The sequence below is a fragment of the Rhea pennata genome, chromosome 6 (genome assembly GCF_028389875.1).
Source record: "Rhea pennata isolate bPtePen1 chromosome 6, bPtePen1.pri, whole genome shotgun sequence".
Lineage (NCBI taxonomy): Eukaryota > Metazoa > Chordata > Aves > Rheiformes > Rheidae > Rhea > Rhea pennata.
Window position 1 is genome coordinate 34,388,418 of NC_084668.1, and position 18,943 is coordinate 34,407,360.

At 45.1% G+C, this 18,943-nt stretch overlaps 2 protein-coding genes across 4 annotated transcripts in view; one reads left to right on the top strand and one right to left on the bottom strand.

Moving 5' to 3' along the window:
- ALS2 (alsin Rho guanine nucleotide exchange factor ALS2) overlaps window positions 1-1,859 on the bottom strand; it is a 43,983-nt gene extending 42,124 nt beyond the window's left edge. For all 3 annotated transcript variants that reach the window (XM_062578714.1, XM_062578713.1, XM_062578712.1), the window contains exons 1-2: window positions 1,800-1,859; window positions 713-844 (exon numbers count right to left, since the gene is read on the bottom strand). The gene's annotated coding sequence lies outside the window, so the exon portion shown is untranslated. The remainder of the gene's footprint in view (window positions 1-712; window positions 845-1,799) is intronic.
- Window positions 1,860-2,685: 826 nt separating this feature from the next.
- The window catches only part of CDK15 (cyclin dependent kinase 15), a 35,800-nt gene continuing 19,542 nt past the window's right edge, over window positions 2,686-18,943 (top strand). Inside the window, exons 1-7 of the mRNA XM_062578994.1 lie at window positions 2,686-2,805; window positions 3,981-4,078; window positions 4,681-4,760; window positions 8,509-8,603; window positions 9,395-9,457; window positions 11,495-11,618; window positions 13,882-14,002. Of these exons, the coding sequence (XP_062434978.1) occupies window positions 2,686-2,805; window positions 3,981-4,078; window positions 4,681-4,760; window positions 8,509-8,603; window positions 9,395-9,457; window positions 11,495-11,618; window positions 13,882-14,002 (701 nt within the window). The remainder of the gene's footprint in view (window positions 2,806-3,980; window positions 4,079-4,680; window positions 4,761-8,508; window positions 8,604-9,394; window positions 9,458-11,494; window positions 11,619-13,881; window positions 14,003-18,943) is intronic.

Genomic DNA, 18,943 nt, shown 5'->3' on the forward strand with positions numbered 1-18,943 from the left:
TGAATAGAAACAGGTATGCCCCGACTTTCACAAACACTATAACTCTCATCAGCCTCAAATATATATTGGTATCATGTGTTTATTTACCTGCTACAGTTAGTAAATGGACCACAAACTTCTACAAATTTATCAGATATTTATTTATATATTCACAAACAAGTTTTTAATAAAGTTGTTAGCATAAGTTCACTATGTATGGTGCAACAAGACTAAGTTTATTATATGTATATATTATAAATATTAATATATTATTATGCATATTTGTTATATTCACACAAAATTATCTGCTCTGGTTTTGAAGGGGCTACCTCCAAGCTTCCTAGTTCAAAACAAATTTGCCAATTTTATTCTCGTCTACATTCATATAACCATTTATTACTGTTCAATGTGGTTCACATATAACATGCTACTAGTTCAAGAAGCCCTTGGGTTTTTGTTACCACTGAATAAGTGCAACCGATGTTTTTAACACTGTGTGATTAGTATCTGCCCAGAGCAAAATGAAACAACTTGTTACTGAAGGACAGTAGTGACCCCTTTATCAGAGAGCCTGATATTGTTAATATAAGTTCCTATGAATGAGTGACAGTAGCAAAAAAGCTACAATAAAGGAGTCTGAAAAAAAAGCAACACAAATAGCTTAGTATCAGCTAAAAGAAAACATATGAAAATTATTTACTATAACTCCTGTTTTTTATAGTTTAGAACTTACCAGTTTGATAAGACTGATAAAAAAATTCTCAACTAGTATTGCTTCCTCCTCTTTCTCTTCTGAAGCTAGAACTTTTTCATTTAGCACATGATGAGATGCTTTCTCTTCTGAAAACAGTCAATTCCACAGAAACTGAAAAAAGATAACTAGAGCTTATTTTTGATAAGTCACCACCTTACAGCAGTAGTGGTTAGGTCTTGATAACAGAGCTCAAACAGCAGAAATCTAAAGCAATACTAACTAGTTGCCCCCTAGTATCTCACTAAAATATTTTTGTGCTAAAAGAGGAAGTCTGAGAGTAGCAGCATGCTGTCATCTGTAAATAAGATTTGAGCCAAGATAGGACTAGCATTCTCAACAGATTGCAAAAGCTGAAATAGCATTCAGATTTGAGCAACCAAGTCATGCAGAGAGAAGGGCTTCAAAACAACAGTAGGAGACGAAGTGCATATTCTAATAAACTTGGGTGACCTCTTCCCATCACAGAAGAGGAGTCCTTTAGAAGTACCTACACAAATAAACCTTCTCAGCACCTCAGGCCTGCTAGCCTCTGAGAGAGCAAGGAAAGCAACTGGAGAGGCAGCTTCTCCATCAGAGCTTTTCTGCAGTCTCTCCCACAGCTTTCCAAGCCTAGTCCTCGGGGGGGGGGGGGGGGGGGGGGGGGGGGGGGAAGGAACACGCCTGTTTTGTAACCGCCAGCACAGCGTGACAGCACACGGCCGCCCACCCTGAAGCTCAGGCCGGGGAGGTGTGTGGAGCTGGACGCCGCACTCCTCCCGCGGCCCGGGCAGCACCCCCGCTGCCAGAGGGGCTCCCGGCCAGGGCAGGAGGCAGAGGGCCCCTTCGGGCTCGTGCCGGGGGCTGCCGCCACAGGGGCTGAAGGGGCACAGTAGGGCTAACGGCAGCGCGCAGCCGTTGGCGGGGGGGAGGGGGATTCGAACGTAACGGCATCCCCCCCCCCCCCCGCGCGCGCGGGCTGGCCCCACGTGACTGCGGCTCCCCTCCCCGCGGAGGCAGGGCGCGCGCGCTCCCCCGGCCCGGCGCTCCCGCCCCCGCCCGCCCGTCCTCACGCCAGCGGCCGCCTCACCCGGCCCGCGCTCGCCCCGGCTCCCCGGGCGGAGATCAGCTGACCGCGCGGGGCGGGGCCAGGCCGAGCGTCAGCTCGCGCGGCGCGCGGTAAAGAGGCCGCAGCCGCGGGGGCTGGGCCGAGGCGCGGGCGCTGGACGGGTCCCTCCCTGGGACAAAAGAGGCCGAGGAGCGTTACGGAGAGGCGGGTTGGGTGCTGGCTTGGCCTGGCCGTGGTCTGGCGGCACTGCGCACAAAGCAAAACCAGAGCCTTCCTCAGTGAGATCGCGGTCAGCGCGAGAGAAAAATAACAGAAGCCCGCTGCAGCTGGACCTGGGCGCTTTCCGACCCGGTCTGGTGCTCAGCTGTGATTCAATGCGTAAGCCCAAGCAGACCGACCGCCCTCACTGGGGGATGCTGACCGTGCCTCCTGCCTTCACACGATCTCAACAAGGTTTCCCCACCAGAACCTCTAGGTCAACTTGGCTCCAGTAATTCTTCAGCATTACAAAGATAACGCAAAGTTTAAACCCCAAATCTAGGCGCCGCCTCCACTAGGAGCCGCAGCAGCTGCTGCTGAGGCTGGGCGCTGCTGCGGCTCGGTGAGCGCGTACCCGTCCGGCAAGGTGGGAAGCCTGGGAGCTGCCTAACCGGCCAGGCCCTGCGCGGGCTGGCGCAAAACGCGCTCGGGCTGCGTTCCCCGTATCCAGCGCGCTTCGCCCAGTTTAGCCCAGAAGGTTTATTTCTCCACCGTCAGTTATGAGGTTTGTCAAAGAAAAACTGCAGGAATCATAAGACTGCTTGAAGCAGAGACCTCATGCAAGTCATATGAACTGTTACTACAGACTGAGGGATGAGGAGGGGCAAAGGAGAAAAGAGAGAGAAATTTTAGTTGAACTCAGCACAACATGGGAGATGTGTTGTGTGCAAGAGCACTCGGACCGGGACGCTGCAGTTGCTGTTCAGAGGGAAGGGGCTCCCAACATATCCCGGGCCTACAGCATGTGGAAGCAGCGCCTGCAATAGAGGTATTTGCTAGCACACCCTGGTACTTCAGCATCAAGCTAGATTAAGGCTGGGATCTTTCATTTGTTGTGGAAGCATGAAACATCCACATTTTCTTCTAATCCAGCAGGATCAAACCTTGCAGCTTCAGGCATGTGGATTCCCTGCTGAAAGAGGACTAGATTACAATAAATGCCTTTGAGTGAGGCTCTGGGAGCAGATTGCACTCTAGTGAGTGCTACGCCAGGGAGCGGTTGTACAAAGGGGAGGGGAGCCAGCAACCTACAGTGTTCTGGAGGAGGCAACATACCACTGCTTACAAGTCCTGTTACATCAGAACCGAATGATAACCTAGGCATCCGTCCAGCGTAGCTGTTCATGAGGAGCTTGCAGGCTGCCTGGCATTCATTAGCACTACTTTTATAGCTTTATAGTTTATAGTACTCCCATGCTGGATGGGCCAAATTCACAGGCTTTGTAAATTATATATGTGGTGAGACAGGCTCAACATAGAGAGGTTTGGGGGAGTAAAAGGAGAGAAGCCATAAATTTAAACTTCCTGAAATTTCACCCTTGCATTTGGCTCTTAGTCCCTGCCCTAACAGATTGCTATCTAGAGAGGACTAAAACAAGGCTAAGAGAGAATAACATGCTTTTAGACTGATGCTGATCGAAATGTCCTCAGTAGTTAGGGCAGCTCTGGCTTCTTGTATTCTCAGAATCGGCACTAACATTTACCAAGACAGAAGCATGCAGACATTTGCTCCCTTTATGCCCATCTAGGAAACCATAACCGAGTTCCATTAATGGGAGGAGAAACACAAAAGTCACACGAAGTGCTCAAAAGTTAGGGCCGTCAAGGAGAAAGGAAGAGTACCAATAAACGGTTGTTTGCCTGTGATACCGCTTGCACCCTTTTCCTCTGCCAGCTGGCAGATCTAACCAGAGCACCCTTCCTGCACCCTCCCTGCAGCCCCAGCAGCTGCGCACGTCCCAGAGTTGGAGCCCAGGGACGCAGAGGCTGGGGCATTACGCTGATCCATTCCAGGAACAGGGAGCTGTGGAAAAGCTTGGAGGGGTGAGGGTTTCATCTGGTAGTTATTCCTATCTGCAAATTAGCATTTAATTGCCAGATGACATGCTAGTAGCTTCTGGTTCTACCCAGCAATCTCAAATAGATACTATTTTCTTCAAGAAGCAGAGACAAGGCATTCTGTATGGAACTGCCACATCCTACGTATATCTGGAGAAGCTGTGTGAAGGATCCTATGCAACTGTTTACAAGGGGATCAGCAGGTGAGCAAGGACCAGCAGTACTGTTACTGCATCCCCTGAACACAGGAGGTACAAGAATTCATAAGGGGTTGGGCAATTCTGAGTACTCAAAGCAAGATAAAAGTCTGCATTTGCCTTTAACCAGAATATTTGCAAAACCCATCAACATTTCTCAGGGAACTCCTCCACTGCAGCAATGGAGGCAAATGCAGCAAAGGCACTCTGTTGCACAGCAGTGTGCTGGGAGATTGTCCAGCTGCACCTGGGACAGAGCAAGATTTTCCCTTGGAGGGAGGGATCCCTTTAGGATGGAAAAACAGGGGGGTAAGGGCATACTGTGGTCACCGTAGGAGCAGCGCGGGTGTGAGGGCAGAGTGGGAACACTGCCCAGCACACTTGTACTAGCTGCTGCTCTTCTAGCCAGAACCGCCTGCTGGGTCCAAGCTTGCTGCTAATGAAGCTGAAAGGGAGGTGCTTTGCAGTTCCTTTCTGAGCTTAACCTGGGTGGCAAAGTGAGCCCTAAAAACTTGGCTTAGATGAGTGCAGAGTAGCCTAGAAGGTTGTTAATGTGGTCATCATGCTGAGCACTGAGGTGCTTTGTGTCACCTTTTCTGACCTGACAGGATCAACCGCCAGTTGGTGGCATTGAAAGTTTTCAGCCTGGAGGTGGAGGAGGGACTGCCCTTTACAGCCATCCGGGAAGGTAAGAAATAAAGAACAGAAATTGTGCCGATAGTCACAGGGGCAGCAATAGCTGTTCCTATGGGTGGTTTGCCCTGATGCTCATCTCCGTCGCTGTCACAGAGCTCCCTGCTAACAGAATCGCTCAATATGGATCAACAAGAAGTGTAAAGGCTGCTCAGCTCAGACCATTTCTAAAAATCACTTTTTGCTATCTCAGTGTCCAATATTGAAACAAGCTCAGATTCATTGCATTCAGCTTTAAACACCCGCCTGCAACACTGTTAGGTGCGTTAGCTGTGGCCTCCCCAGGCGGTTAGTGCGGGGAGGAAGGCTTTACAGATGGTACGCTTGCCCCGCTGAGCTCCCAGTCATGCTCCTTCCATGATGCAGAGACAGAGCCCACAGTTGCAGCCCTTCTAACTTAGAGGCCTCTCTGAAATCTGAAGTGAGCTGGCTTCAGCCTGGACATAGCTACACTGCTGTTATCTCTACGAGTGTCAGGCTGAGGACCCACCATCATAAGCCAGGTACTAGCAAGCTAGGAACTAGCACCGCACAGTGTTTTTTGCTGCTGTTGCACTGAGCAGTTGTGTGCTCAAGTGCCCTTTGCAATGAGGTCTTCACCTGTTGGTATCACAGATGGTGCCATTTTCTGTATGATGGCAGCTGAAATCAGGAGCATAACAAATCCCAGCTTGAAGAGAAATATTTTCAAATAAATTGGTGCTTAATAACTTTTACCATTTCAGCCTAGTGAGAAATGTTTTTTGTCAGGTGACTTCATTGAGCACTGGGCAAAGCATCTGCAGCTTTCTCAATTTCTTTGAGAAAGAAATGATTTTGTTTAAGTGCCTACATTTTGTTTGTACATATTTATGTGTCCCGACAGACTAAACTTCGCAAACTGCTTGGTTGATTAAGACTTCTATTTTTGTCTGCTCCACAATCTCAAGAGGATCATAATCCAGTTTCTTCCCTACACAGAAATACGCAACCTTTGTGCCAGTCTGTTGTCTACTCGTAGTGAGAGCTGTGAATGTAAGAGGTCACACATTTTTGTGTTTTCCACTTTTTTACTGCTGTTCGAAGCTGGGGCTAATTTCATCACCACCAAGTGCTGGAGACCAGATGTCCCAGCATTCATACAGCAGTCCTAGCATAGAGGAAGGGGTCAAAATGCTGCTATCGGTCAACTCCATTTGAAACTCAGAATAACCAGAAAGGTTACTGGACCACCTCCAGATTTATACCACTGTAATTAAGATAAGAAAGGTTACAAACTCCTTATCCAATTCTGGATGAAAGCAGAGAGATGCCTAAATGTGCTTATTTGCAGAACGGCTTGTGTTGACGGTTTTCTTGAAACTCGTTTGCTGTGGTGTTTTTGCCCTGCATTACACTCCTAGCCCACCAGTACAATAAGCCTCAAAAGCTTTACCTACTTAGAACTAACGATGCTCTAAAGATCCGTGCCCCTTTAGCATGCCCTGCCAAACAGGCTGCGAGCCTGCAACTTCATGCACTATGGGAGAAAATAACAGTGATCCTATGGAGGGGCTACTTCAGAAAGATCTTTTGTGTACTGCTGAGCTTTGCAGCATGTGACACCTCAAATTTACAGTGCAAGTCACTCGTGCAAACAAAGCACAGGATTTATTAACCTGGTGCATTCCCTGCTACGCCAGAGGAATGGCATGCCACTGGCAAAGAGCTGCTTCACCCCAGGAGCCCCACAGAAATGAGGCGCTTTTAAAGCTCGGTTCTGGCTGTAGCACCTGACACCCCAGCAGGGAACTGGAGAAGGGAGCATGTGAAGGGCTGTTCCTAGAGGCCTGACTCAGGCCCTGCAGGCTCAGTCCTCCACTGTACTGTGGACCCTCTGTGCTGCTCCTCTCGGGTGGCAGAGCTGGCAACTGGCTCAAGCGGGTCATGTGGAAATTTCAAGGTTTCACAGAGCCAGAGTAGCAGTCCCTTTCCATAGCAAATCTTTACAGGGTTCATAGGCAATTAGGTGCAATCTGGAGCATATTCCAGGTTCATACTACAAGGTACTGGGGACATATTGGCGCTAGCTAAACAAACTAGTGCCAGTACCAGAGGCAATTTAGCTGTAGCAGCACCAAGCCCTGTGTAGTAATTAATTTACATTTGGTGCCATTCCCAGGACCTATGCTGGAGCAGGTATCCCACATAGCTCAGCAATCTCTATATTGGCATAGTCGTAGGCCACAGTTCTGTAATACAGTAAATGTAGGGCTTTTACAACTGGATGAAATTGTTATGGTCACAAGATACAGAGTGCTAATCCAGTATAAATTTGCTCTGCCAGCCCAAAACTCTTCAAACATCTTTTGTAGATGTTTGAAAAAACAAAAAGCAGCTTTTATCCAGGACCAAAAGTCATCTGCCCTCCCATGGCCAGCACAAGTTCTGTATTGTGTGCTTTGGCTAAATCAGCAGAAATGAGATTGTGTGCCCATACTTTATCTGGATGAAATTTTTACCACTGGGTGGTCTGACAGTTTGCTAATCTGGTTTTAATCAGCAGGGGAGGGTGAGTCTCGAGCTGCTCTGAGGCTGTTCTGCTGTGCCAGAAGCTGAACTAAAATCTGGAGTGAGGGACTCCTGTTTTTGCTGAGCTTTGTGGCTTCTGCCTGTACACATCTTTGGTGTAACAGCTGGGTCAGATTCTTTAGCAGTGTCAGGCAGAGCAATCCAAGCTCCACTGCTGCCTGCTTTACAAAGCTGCAATAACTATTGTCTCAAGGTTACGGCTGTTTGGCCAGCGTACAAAACAAGGAAGCTGCGCGTGTTCTTTTCCCACAGAGACGATCCTGGCAGTTGAGACTTAATACTGAGAAACTGCCTTTGTGAGCATGTCAGCTGGAGCCTGCTCTAACATGAGAAACCTAAGGCAAGGCTGAAAGGCCTGGCTCAGAGGGCTGTAGCTTCTCTCTTGGCATCAACCAGTGCCCAGTGGGCTGTACAGGGGCAGAGGCTCTGCAGTGTGCAGCCCCCCTCTAGCACCACACCATGGCTGCGCTGAAGCCTGGCCGAGGCATGCCAGTAATTAAGAACCAGGTCTACACAGTTGCAAAGATGCTTTTAGATGGGTAGGTCAAAAGAAAAAATATGCCTAAGTTTTATAAATACAAACAAGTTACTGGTCACTCAATAGCTTCACCTCTTTGAGCTTTAAATTAGAGAAAGCGACAACACATTTTCACAAAACTAAAAGCACAGACCTAAATTCAGTGGAGCATCTACAGCAATTTTTGTCAATAGATTTTTGTACTCTGATATTGTGAAGCTGGAAGATGATAGATAAAACCTACCTTTATGCTAAGGGGCCTGCCCCTGTTGAGAGCATCTCCTGGGAGGCAGATGGGAGGGAATGGGAAGCTCTGGGCCAGGCCCCGGGGCCAGTGCTGAGTTCTGACACTGTGGTAGCTCCCAGCCCCTGCCTCCCACTACATTTGCGTTGAAGAAATGGTTTCTCCTCAGCTGAGAAGCTGACAACTGGGAACTGCTATCTCTGATAGAGGCAAGATGCTACCTTTGAGAGAGAGACTGGTTCCTGCCAAATCCAGAGTGCTAATGCTTGCTTCTCCGAGAAGCTCCAGATTCAGTAGCTGCTGCTTCTTACAGAACTGCCAAGTTTGGATCATTCCCCTCTAGCTTTTATCTTCGCTAACTGGCTACAGGCACTGTCTCCTTCCACTTCTGGCAGCAGTGCTGAGCCTGATCTTCCTTTTATTTTTCCACAGCTTCTCTTCTCAAGTGTCTGAAACATGCCAACATTGTACTCCTTCATGACATTATCCAGACCAAGGAGACACTAACATTTGTCTTTGAATATATGGTGAGTTGTTCTTTTTCCAGCTTGCTGTGAAGTACTGGGAAGAAACCAGTGGCTGTGTAATGAGTTTGTTGCATTATGGGACATCTACAAAGGAACAAGTTGTTATCCTTCAGTGCACTGTTTGATTCTCCTTCTTGATGGTCTGCTTTCCATCCACGCAGCCTTTTTTTGTTTCTGCTTATGCAACAGCTGTACACAAAAATGATTCCACATGTTGTCTCCACTAGGATGGCAAAAACTATTTACCTCCATTCCTGACTTGACAACGCAGCATAAGCATGGTTACTAAGCCACAGCAAGGATAAGGCATAGTGATATTTGCTCACATCCCAGTTAGTGTCAAAATCTGCACTGTCTGCAGTGGCTTGCTATGGCCAAGCTACAGGTTTCTCTCGTGGGGAGGGCAAGATGCCAATAAATAAGTTCTCAGTATGACTCTTGCCATTTCTGCTGCTTTTGCTAATAGTTATAAACCAAGTTATGAGGAAAATATATAGGCTACGCATTCTTACTATAGCTTTACGATTAATTCTGGCACAAGTATGAATCCTGCTAACTATCAGCTTCAGGCCACAAACTGTTAGGGTGAAATAACAGACCAACCAGCCCCTTGATTTGACCCAAAACTTCAGCATGTCCTCATACGCTGAATCAGATCAGATGTTTATCAAGATGAAAGAGAATCCTTTGTATGTAGTGGTTGTATACTTTTTTCTATTTACAGAACAGGCATTGTTGGTAGGAGTATTTTATGCTAGTAGCTTTGCCTCAAATTATCTCCTTTTATTCAGCACACAGATCTGGCACAGTACATGGCCCAGCATCCTGGAGGACTTCGGTCTCACAATGTTATGGTGAGCTCCTTAGAAGACTACTATCCCTTAAAGCATGAGAAATATGTTATTTTCCACTATGTACGATCGTTGTAAATTGCTGCAATGCTTAAAACATCTATAAGGTACGAATATTTATTCATTCCATATAGGATAAACTCTTTGAAGAAAAGCTGTCTTTGATAAAGATGTAACAACCTCCCTCACACTAACTCTCCAAAATCGTTTTTCAGCTTAAGTCCCTCTTCCCATTTCCTGAGCTGCAAGAGGACGTTCAGCTTTTGTAAACAATGACATCTTGTGGCAAGCAAATCTGTCTCTACACATATTTGTGTTCTCTTATCATTAGAATATATTATTCATCTCTTTAAGTAAAAGCTCTAAAATCTCACTTTATCCTCTTCTGGAACTATCTTCAGATTTACAGTCAATTAAATCACTCCTGTTTTTGCTAAAGCTTTTTTTGAGATAGCTTGACTGGAACTGGGCACAGCTGAAGATGTACCATTACTTTGTAGACTGATATTATAATAGTCTCTTATCCTCCTTTGTAGACATCTTCACAACTTAATTAACTTTTAGGACCTCTGCTGCAGACTGAGCTTAGGTTTTAATGCAGATGTCCTCAGAGAATGCCTAGGTCCTTTTTCTGAGTAGCTTCAGTTAATTTATCTTACAGCTGTCAACAATAACTTTGTTTCTTATCAGACTGCCTATTCATCTGGCTTTGTCAGATCTCTCTGAAGTTCCTCACTGTCACTTCTTATCTTGGCTAATCTAAATACTTCTGTCATCTTCAAATGTTGCCACCTTGTTCACATCTTTTTCCAGACAGTTGTTAAGCAATACCAGTTCTAGTGAAGTTTCTTGGGGCCCCAGATTTTAAACATCCTCAATGCTCAGATGTGTCCAAGATCCTGTATTGCAGTTTTGGCACGGACCTCAAGGGCTTGCTACCAGGCAGGCTTGTAAAGGACATTGAACACACAACTGTAACATATACTTGCTGGCATTTATGTGAGGAAACACTAGCCAGCTGCTCGCTTTTGTGTCCAAAATCCTCTCTGTCAGCAGGAATAGAACTGCAAAGTGATTTACTATTCCTTTGGGAGGGTCATCTAGCTTGCTTCATTTTTGCTGGCAAATAGTGTTTGGTTTTTCCCTCAGTGATTTCCACCAACTATGATGTGAGTATGGAGAATACTGCAGGGACACTTTTCTGGTAGAAAACTAACCTATGGGTGTCACTGGTTTTCCTGCTCTTCAGGTTAAGCTTCTGATGAAAAATATCTTTTCTCTGGTAAAGTCTATTTACATCTGTTGTGTTTTGTTTTCTAACCCTTATCCAATTTCATATTTTGTTTCTGCAAACACCAGTTTGTTGTACACTAGGCTTATTTATACTGCCACTCTGATAGGAGTTAGGTCTTGCTTACTTGTTTGCTTGCTTTCCTGCTTGCTTGCTTCATTCATCAGCTCTCATTTGCTCCGTCTGTTCAAATCAGGTCTCTGTGTTTTCTCCCAACTTGAAAGGTAACAGTTTACACTGGCAAATAAGGCAGTTCACTGGTCCAGCTTGTATTTGGGAGAGGTGGCGTACAGCGGCCAAAGAACTCCCTCTGCTGGTGTAAACTGCTTCCGATGGGCAAAACTTCCAGCTCCTAAATCCTTCCTTCTGCTTGGCTTTATATCTTTGCCATGAACACTGAGATCAGAGTATCTGCTGTTCTGGGGGTTGGGTCTGTGTTTTGGAAAGTCACGTTTGCTCCTGCAATTCATACTCCAATTATAAAGAAAAGTTAAATTTCCAAAACGTGCACTTAGGGACTGCCCTCACTGCCAAAGTATTCCATGCGGAAAGCCTCAGGAAGCCTCGGGGCGGTCATATCCCACTGCAGTTTTCTCCTCCTCAGTCAACTACACTCATTTTCAGGATTTTCACTGGCTTCTCACTTGCTTTGTCTCTGCTTTGTTCCAGGAGTTCTCCTGAAGTTCAGAGTTAATGTATCAATGCAAAGTCACCCCAAACCATTCCAGTTTTTTGTTGGCTTTTTCTAGCTGTTCATGTTCCAGCTCTTGCGAGGCCTGGCTTATATCCATCGACAACACATTCTTCACCGTGATCTGAAACCCCAGAACTTGCTCATCAGTTGCCTTGGTGAGCTCAAATTAGCTGACTTTGGTGAGTCACTGTTTGGAGACTGTTAGTATGTATATCTGCTCAGACCTAAGCTTTAGTGTACATATAGATCTGTATCCACGGCCAATTAAGGCATAGAAACATAACCTCTTACTGAACTTCAGGAAAGTATTTCTGTGGTCAGCCCAGTCTTTGCTTTCTTTATACTGGTAGATGCAGGGAGTAACCTCATTTAAGTTAGAGCAATTACTACCACATAAAACTGGCTTAAATGAATTGAGAATCTAGCTATCTCTCTTCAGCAGATCTGTGACGTGTGGAGTCCACAGCAATGTGCTGAGCCAAAAGGCTTTCTTGGCATCAGTTCGGGACGGCTGCACCTCTCACAAATGGTAAAGCACAGACTAAGCTTGCAGCTAAGGGGTGCTAAGAAGCCTTCACTGCTCACCATCGTACATTGCTATATGTGCCACAGAAGAGAGAGGTTTCCTTTCTATTTCTCAGCAGTCCTTCTGCCTGCCTCTTCGCTGGCTTGTCTGCAGGGTCAGTTTGTTGTTGTACCCTTATCTCTAGCAGACCAGGTCTCAGAGAGAAAGGCGGAAGGAACTACACACGAGACACCTTTCAGACAGTGGGGGCATATAAGAGATACCCGCTTTGTAGACTAACATTTTGCACACACATCTCCCCTGACCAACAAGTCTCTGTGTACTCAGTGAGTCTCTTCCCCAGTGCTGTCATTACCATGATTCCTACAGCTCTTCCCAATTTCCTCCCTTCCGCGGGTTCCATGTACCATTCCTCCTCTGCCAGATTCCGTTAGACTCGTGCAGGGCTTCACGGAGGGAAAATCCAGTTTGGCTAAAATGTAAACAGCTTCCCAGGCACCAGCCTACTCTAGTGGCTCAGGGCACTGAAACCAAGTGGGCTGCTCGTTCCCACTGCCCGTACACTCAGCCCTTCTGGGCACAAATCTCTCACCCCATCTCTCCAGCTACTGCCCAGAGCACATGCTCAGCCCCCTAGAAGGGCACAATGTGAGGGGCCAGGAGGACCATGAAAATGAAAAGGAAGCATTGCCAGCTTCCAGCCTGCCCTCCAAGCCTCTCCTTCTGCTGCAGCAGTTCACGTGGCCTCTTGCCTGCTCTGATATTTGGCAGTTTACAAGGCTGGAAAAGACGGGCTCCAATTCTGAGTTCCAGGGAAAGTCCCTTTACAGAATTATATCCACTCTCAGTCCTTCTTACAATGCCAGAACAGCTTTCTTAAAAGCAAAGCCTGAGCAGTATGAAAAAGCCACTGAGCACAGGAAGGAGGATTTGCACTGCCCAGTGGCAAAGTTCTTCCTCTTTGCTTTATTGTGCCATTGCAGGAACATTTCCCCTTTGCATTGCTAGGGCATCTCTGGCACATTTGCCCTTCACCTTTCTGGGGTGTCTCAGGGACTTTCTGTGACTTGTTCTGCAACTGTCATGATTTTTGTGAAGTCAAAGGAACAGTTAGCACAAATGCCAACTGCAGCAATGCCTCCTTCTTCCTGTGTCCTTCAGATTAAACTAGGGCACTTTATCCCCATTTTATTTGGAGGACAGAGATGAAGGAGTGCCATGTTATTTGGAATGGAAAATATTAATTCTGGGAGCAGGACTTTGTTTTTATTAACTGGCTGAAGCTGTTCAGAAGTCTGGAAGGAGCACAGTTGCCTAATTAATTTGAATAAGTGAGCAAAGTGCTTTAGAAGCCTTTAAAAGATGCAAAGTAACTACAGCTTATCCCAGTGAGTTAACAACATATATTCCATTTGAATATAAAATTACAGATGTACACATACACCTGCAAACACACACCCAAATAAATGAGTTTGCTAAAACTGGGTACTTCAAACAAAATTCAGAACTAACTTTTTTGATTTAGCTTAAACGTACTGAAAGGTGAATATTCTGTTTACTGCTCTGAGAGTTTAAACAAGGTGACAAGGAGAGATCTTAGAAGCCCAGATTCAGCCTGATCTTCCTAAATATCTATGGCAATTTTGGTAAGAGCAAGGCTTTTCCTGGCATCATCAGTCAAAATAGCCTTTCCTTCTTCTCTCTGCCCTGCAGGATGGGGCATATCGCTTGATCCAATCTGCCCCAAAGGTGCACTCCAGAGACACTGGCTTTGTCGACTGCTTGTAAACTCCTTTGGGATTACTTGTGTTTAAAGTTGCAAGAGAAAATAATGTTCTATTTCCTATTATTATATATATGTTGTATAGGCAGAAGGGCTGTCCTCTCATAGCACTCAATATTTTTTGTTCTGGCAGGCCTTGCTCGTGCCAAGTCCATCCCCAGTCAAACATACTCCTCTGAAGTCGTGACACTCTGGTACCGTCCTCCTGATGTGCTGCTTGGAGCTACCAAATATTCTTGTGATCTAGATATCTGGTAATGACCAATCTCAAAGCATCTGGGGTCTCTTGGGAAAAATCATCTTTATGTGAATTAAAGCTACATCACAAAATCTTTAAATGGCTGGATATCCCAGGGTACAAGCCATACGTTAGCAGAGTGAAAGGAGAGGGGCCTGTGAGAGCAGGTAGAAGGCCAGAGAGGCTGATGGCTTCGCAAAAGTCCCACAGGCCCTTTTGGGCTGGCGGGGACATGCAGCTGGGTCCTAAGGTTCATCAGACCTCTGGCTCACTTCTGCACCAGGCCAAGCCTGCTTCCTGCAACACCATCCAGATTTACCCAGGGACAGCATGCAGCCCAAGAACCATCATCAGACCATCCTTGTTCTGGGCAATTTTACACCTGTAAATCATACTGCTGTTTCACCGTTTTTCCTCAAGCTGGTTAATTCTCTGTACCTGTCACGCTAGGACTGTGCTTACCTGCTCCGCAGTCAAAGGTTGGGAAAGGGTGACAGCACAGCAGGCTGAAGAATGAGGCTGCAGAAGAGGGCTGGTAAATTTAAGAACAGCAAAGCTCCAGGTGTTCTCAGCTCTTTTGGCCTCCAGAGGTCTGCAGCTTATAGGAGACTCTGATGACCTAAGTTTAGAGGACAGGGAAACAGGAGCTTTTAGTCTGTGACTTCCCTAGGGCTGCTGCTAATTTAATTGCTTCAAGATTTCAATGAGCAGAAAAACCTCACTAAATTCTAATGGCTTCCAGCTGCTAAGCCAGTCTCAGTAGTCCTGTCTTTTCTCTCCCACTACCTGCCACTTCTCCCCTCCACACAGTCTCTCAGGAATGTATGCTGTGTTTGAAGAAGATGCCTGTCTAGCAGATCAGAGGGATGGTATTAGGTAGTCACTTGATATAAGCCTGTTTTTTTTTTTTTTTTTTTTTTTTTTCCTGAAAGTAGCCCATGCTACGCACACAAAGCCTGGTGTTTCTGGCTGCGCAGAACCAACATCCCCACTATGCAACCATGCTCTAGCATACTGCATAGCTACAGGGGACTGGTCTGCAAAGATCCCATCCGGCACTCTGTCCACCTCTAACAGCACAGTACTCTCAGTCACTAGTCACTGCACTACATCACACTACAGGCACCTTTGTTATAATGCCTCCTTATAATAACAACATCCAAAGTGTTTGCCCTAAAGAAAGATGTCATGCTGAGAGAATAGAGGTACTACAGTGAGCTCTATTCAGCAACTTCCTCCAACAAGAGTCATTTATTATCTTGATGTACACTGCATTTAAGTTCAATTTTTGTCTATTAGGAAATAATGGGAATTCACACAGATGTTACTTGTCTGTAAGGAAGAAAGAAAAAGAAAAAATTATTTCTTCTGGAATTTACATGAAGGCATGTCAGAACACCCTTGGCAATGGCATGAGACAGTGAGTTTTAAAGCCTTGGTTTAAAGAAACCAATTATAACAAAATAAAACATTACAGCAATTCATGCATAGTGTGCTTGAGCAGCAATACTGTCAGTGGGAGGCACATGGGAAGTGAATGAGGCCTTGAATTGATGAAGAGAGAGATATAGAAGGAGACTCACTAGCTCTTGGACTAACTAGCAAAGCTGCTTTAATCTCTCTGTATCTTCCCCCCCCCCCCCTTCTCCCTCACTATCTCTTCAAGACTTTAGACGAGTCAATTAAGGGATTTCAGGGAGACTAACAGAATGTTTCAGGAAGATTACACTGTGTATCAGGGAGACTTTTTTTACACAAAAAGTATTTTATGAATGTGCAGAGCTGATTTTCAGTAGCTGCTAATGTCACGAGTGCCTAGAGTCAGCTTTTCTTTTCAGTCAAGCTTTCCTAGTATAATCTTCCAGGAACGTCACAGGAATCTTCTTAGGTAGATTCACGTAGAATAAGAATTGCTCAAGAATGAACATCATAGGGGAAGAAGGAAAAAGGCAAAAACAAAATAATAGTTCTAATATAGGTCTAAATCTTAGAAATGTTTAAAAGTAGAGGCTGTGTTTTGAATGACCCTAGTTAAGAGAAGGATCCTTACAATGCCATAAATCCCATACCTCAAAGGGAAAGCTGAGGTTTCTACAGAGACAGTGAAATGAAGGACCCAGGAGGCCTTGTTTCCAAAGTCCTAGTTTAACAAATAGACAAAAATACTTGCAAAAGAGAGGGGTGCCCATATGTCAGTTGTTCTCTCTACTTCTGGCCTTTTTCTGTAAGGAAAAGTGCATGTCACCCTGAAAAACACAGAGAAACAGTCATAATTGCCACTGATGAATTAATACAGTATCAAGCAGGTATTAAAGGCAGCTGATCAGCTAAGCCTCACTGCAAGGAAGCAAAAAGGCCTTCCTTTCCAGCAGTTGTTGCTCTGATAGTTTTGTCTTTGTTAGAGACACAGAGATTTAAAAGCTTTCAGAGATAAAGGGAATAACCCATGAATACAAAAGAGAGCTCTATCAGAAGGCAAATTTGGAACAACCTGGAAGTTGTTCCTCCTCAGACCGACAGCTTGCCCATTAGTGAAAAGACTGTTTCATTAGATGTGGGTTTGAACCCTTTGCCCTTGGGTAATTCTTAGCAAGTGTTAGCTAAGTCTAGAAAAAAAAGGCATCTAGTTCTTACTTCCATTTATTGCCTTGTCTGGATTTTCTGCCTTCTCAGCAATGATGGAAACCACAGCAGTTCTGGTTTTCTGTCTGCCTTTGACTTCTGCATCAGAGCAGTTTAGGTCATGGAGACTAGGGCACTTCCACAGTTACTAGCAGGGGAGAATTTCTAGCCTTTTCCCTAAATAAGTGTCTTGTACCTTCAATGCCCAGATCTTCAGGGTCTTAAATTCAAATTAGAAACCAGCACAGCCAGCACTGTTCATTATAAATAATCTCTGCTGAACATCTAGTTGTGGCTCTCTCATTTGAAGGCTCTGTAGAGTCCACATGAAGTTTCTGCAGCGGCTACTGTTTCCCATTGATTGGATAGTCCCAGCTAGAGTTTCAGAACCCAAACTGTGCGCAAACCTCAGGACCATTTGCTCCAAAACCACATAGAGTTGCTTCTCTTCTTGTGCAAACTGAGAGTACCTAAATGAATATTGATAGTATGTAGTTAAACTTGTGCAATGGGATCAGTGGATTACAGCAGCATTTGTGGTTGCAAAACAGGGTGAGCCATTTGGGCACAGACATCAGCTGTGAAAACAGAGGGCTGATATGACACTGGTCTCAGCAGAGTCAGTCTATGGGCTCCAAAATAACTCATGTGGTAGTGCCATGAAACACAAATCTGTGTTGCAAAAGCTGTGAGTTAAGTTTCAGGATACAGAGTCCTGTCAGAACGTATCAGACAAATAAGGACCTCAGCTCACAGGACCCAAGGCTAAGGTACATGAAGCTAAGGGAAAGTGCAGCAGAGATGTTTGTGGAAACAGCATTAGATATGGATAGGGAAACAGATGTAGCCCCATCTGATACATGAATATGACCAAAATGAATACAGATGAGCTGCATGTGACCACTGACCACAGCCAGATATGAAAAGCTTCTTCAGGATTGCCAAAAAACAAGATATGAGAGGTAAGACATCCGTGCAGATGACTAGAAGAGATTACTAGTTATAGCTCAGCAACTGAAAATAATTCTTTCAGAATCTGTTAGACAAGACCGGATTATCAACATTTCAGTTTAAAGACTCAGATCTGAGTCTGAAGAAGACTGAGCTTAGATCCTGAAGAGCAGAGATAGGATATAGTGAAAAGACAGAAAACCCAGAAGAAGTTTGGGCTGAAAAAGATGAAAAGTAAATGAGCAAAATTTTACACCATACAGTAAGACATAGAAATTCTTAGAAATAGATAAGCCTATCCTGGCCACAAATATCTCATCATTATTGCTATCTGGACTTAATAAACTGCATCTTAATAATATAAAGCATTTATTGCAAGCTTTGGTGGTTTTTTTAAGCTAGATGGTTTGCCTAGGCACAAGCACAGAGCTGGGGATGGAGTAAAAATAGGATTACTTCAGTGTGGTGTTGCCACTGATTTCTTTATACTGAGAAATTGCAGTTTTGCAATGAAGAGCTAATTGCTTCTAAAGGAAAATCTCTCCAGTGGTTAGTGCCTTGTGCTCTTTCTGCATCTACTGTAGCTTTCAACCCAATATATTGTATAGTAGTTCCTTGCTTATTTTTCCTATTGTTACCACCCAAATTTTGCATCTTCTCCTCCTGGAAAAGAACCTAGTATTCCACAGGCTTCTGCCTTGACTGTCTTTTTTGGATAGGTTTGTAACAAGACAGGTTGAAAGAGATCTGAAACAAATCTTTTGGTGCTGGAGAAAAGACAGTGCTTGGTGGATTTCTCTTCCAAGAATATTGTCTGTCTTGTTTTACTGGTGAAGCTTTTCATTTTTTTGGTTTTTGGGTGGTGCTAATAAAAAACAAAAAGAGATGGGAACAGGAGCTTTGATTATTCTGTTTTAAAATATTTATCTGTGAAGGATGTGAATGTGATGAATCTCTAGTCTGTTGCTGCCCTATTTTACTTACCAGCTTTTTAGGTCAAGTGTTTCAATGTGTAGAACTTGGATCAAGGTTTTGATTACTGCATCCAGTTAGTGGCAAGGGCCAGTCGCAAATGCTTAAGGAAGTGCTGCAAGACCAGGGACGTGTAGCATGGTCCTTCCCCTAATAAGCCTTCCTGACTTCCCATGATCAGCAGGGTTTTCTCATACTGTCCCCTGCAGAGGTATAGCAGCCCTCACTTAAGCCTGTATTTATCTGCATATATACAGACACCCCATCTCTTGCCCTGCTGCCTCCCCCCCATGCCCTACTCACTCACTAGATGAAAGGGATGGGGTATGCAACACCTACAGGTCAAAACTACACATATAGACACGAGATGCAGTATTTACAGGCTCTAACAGCTCATAACAGAACTTCTGAA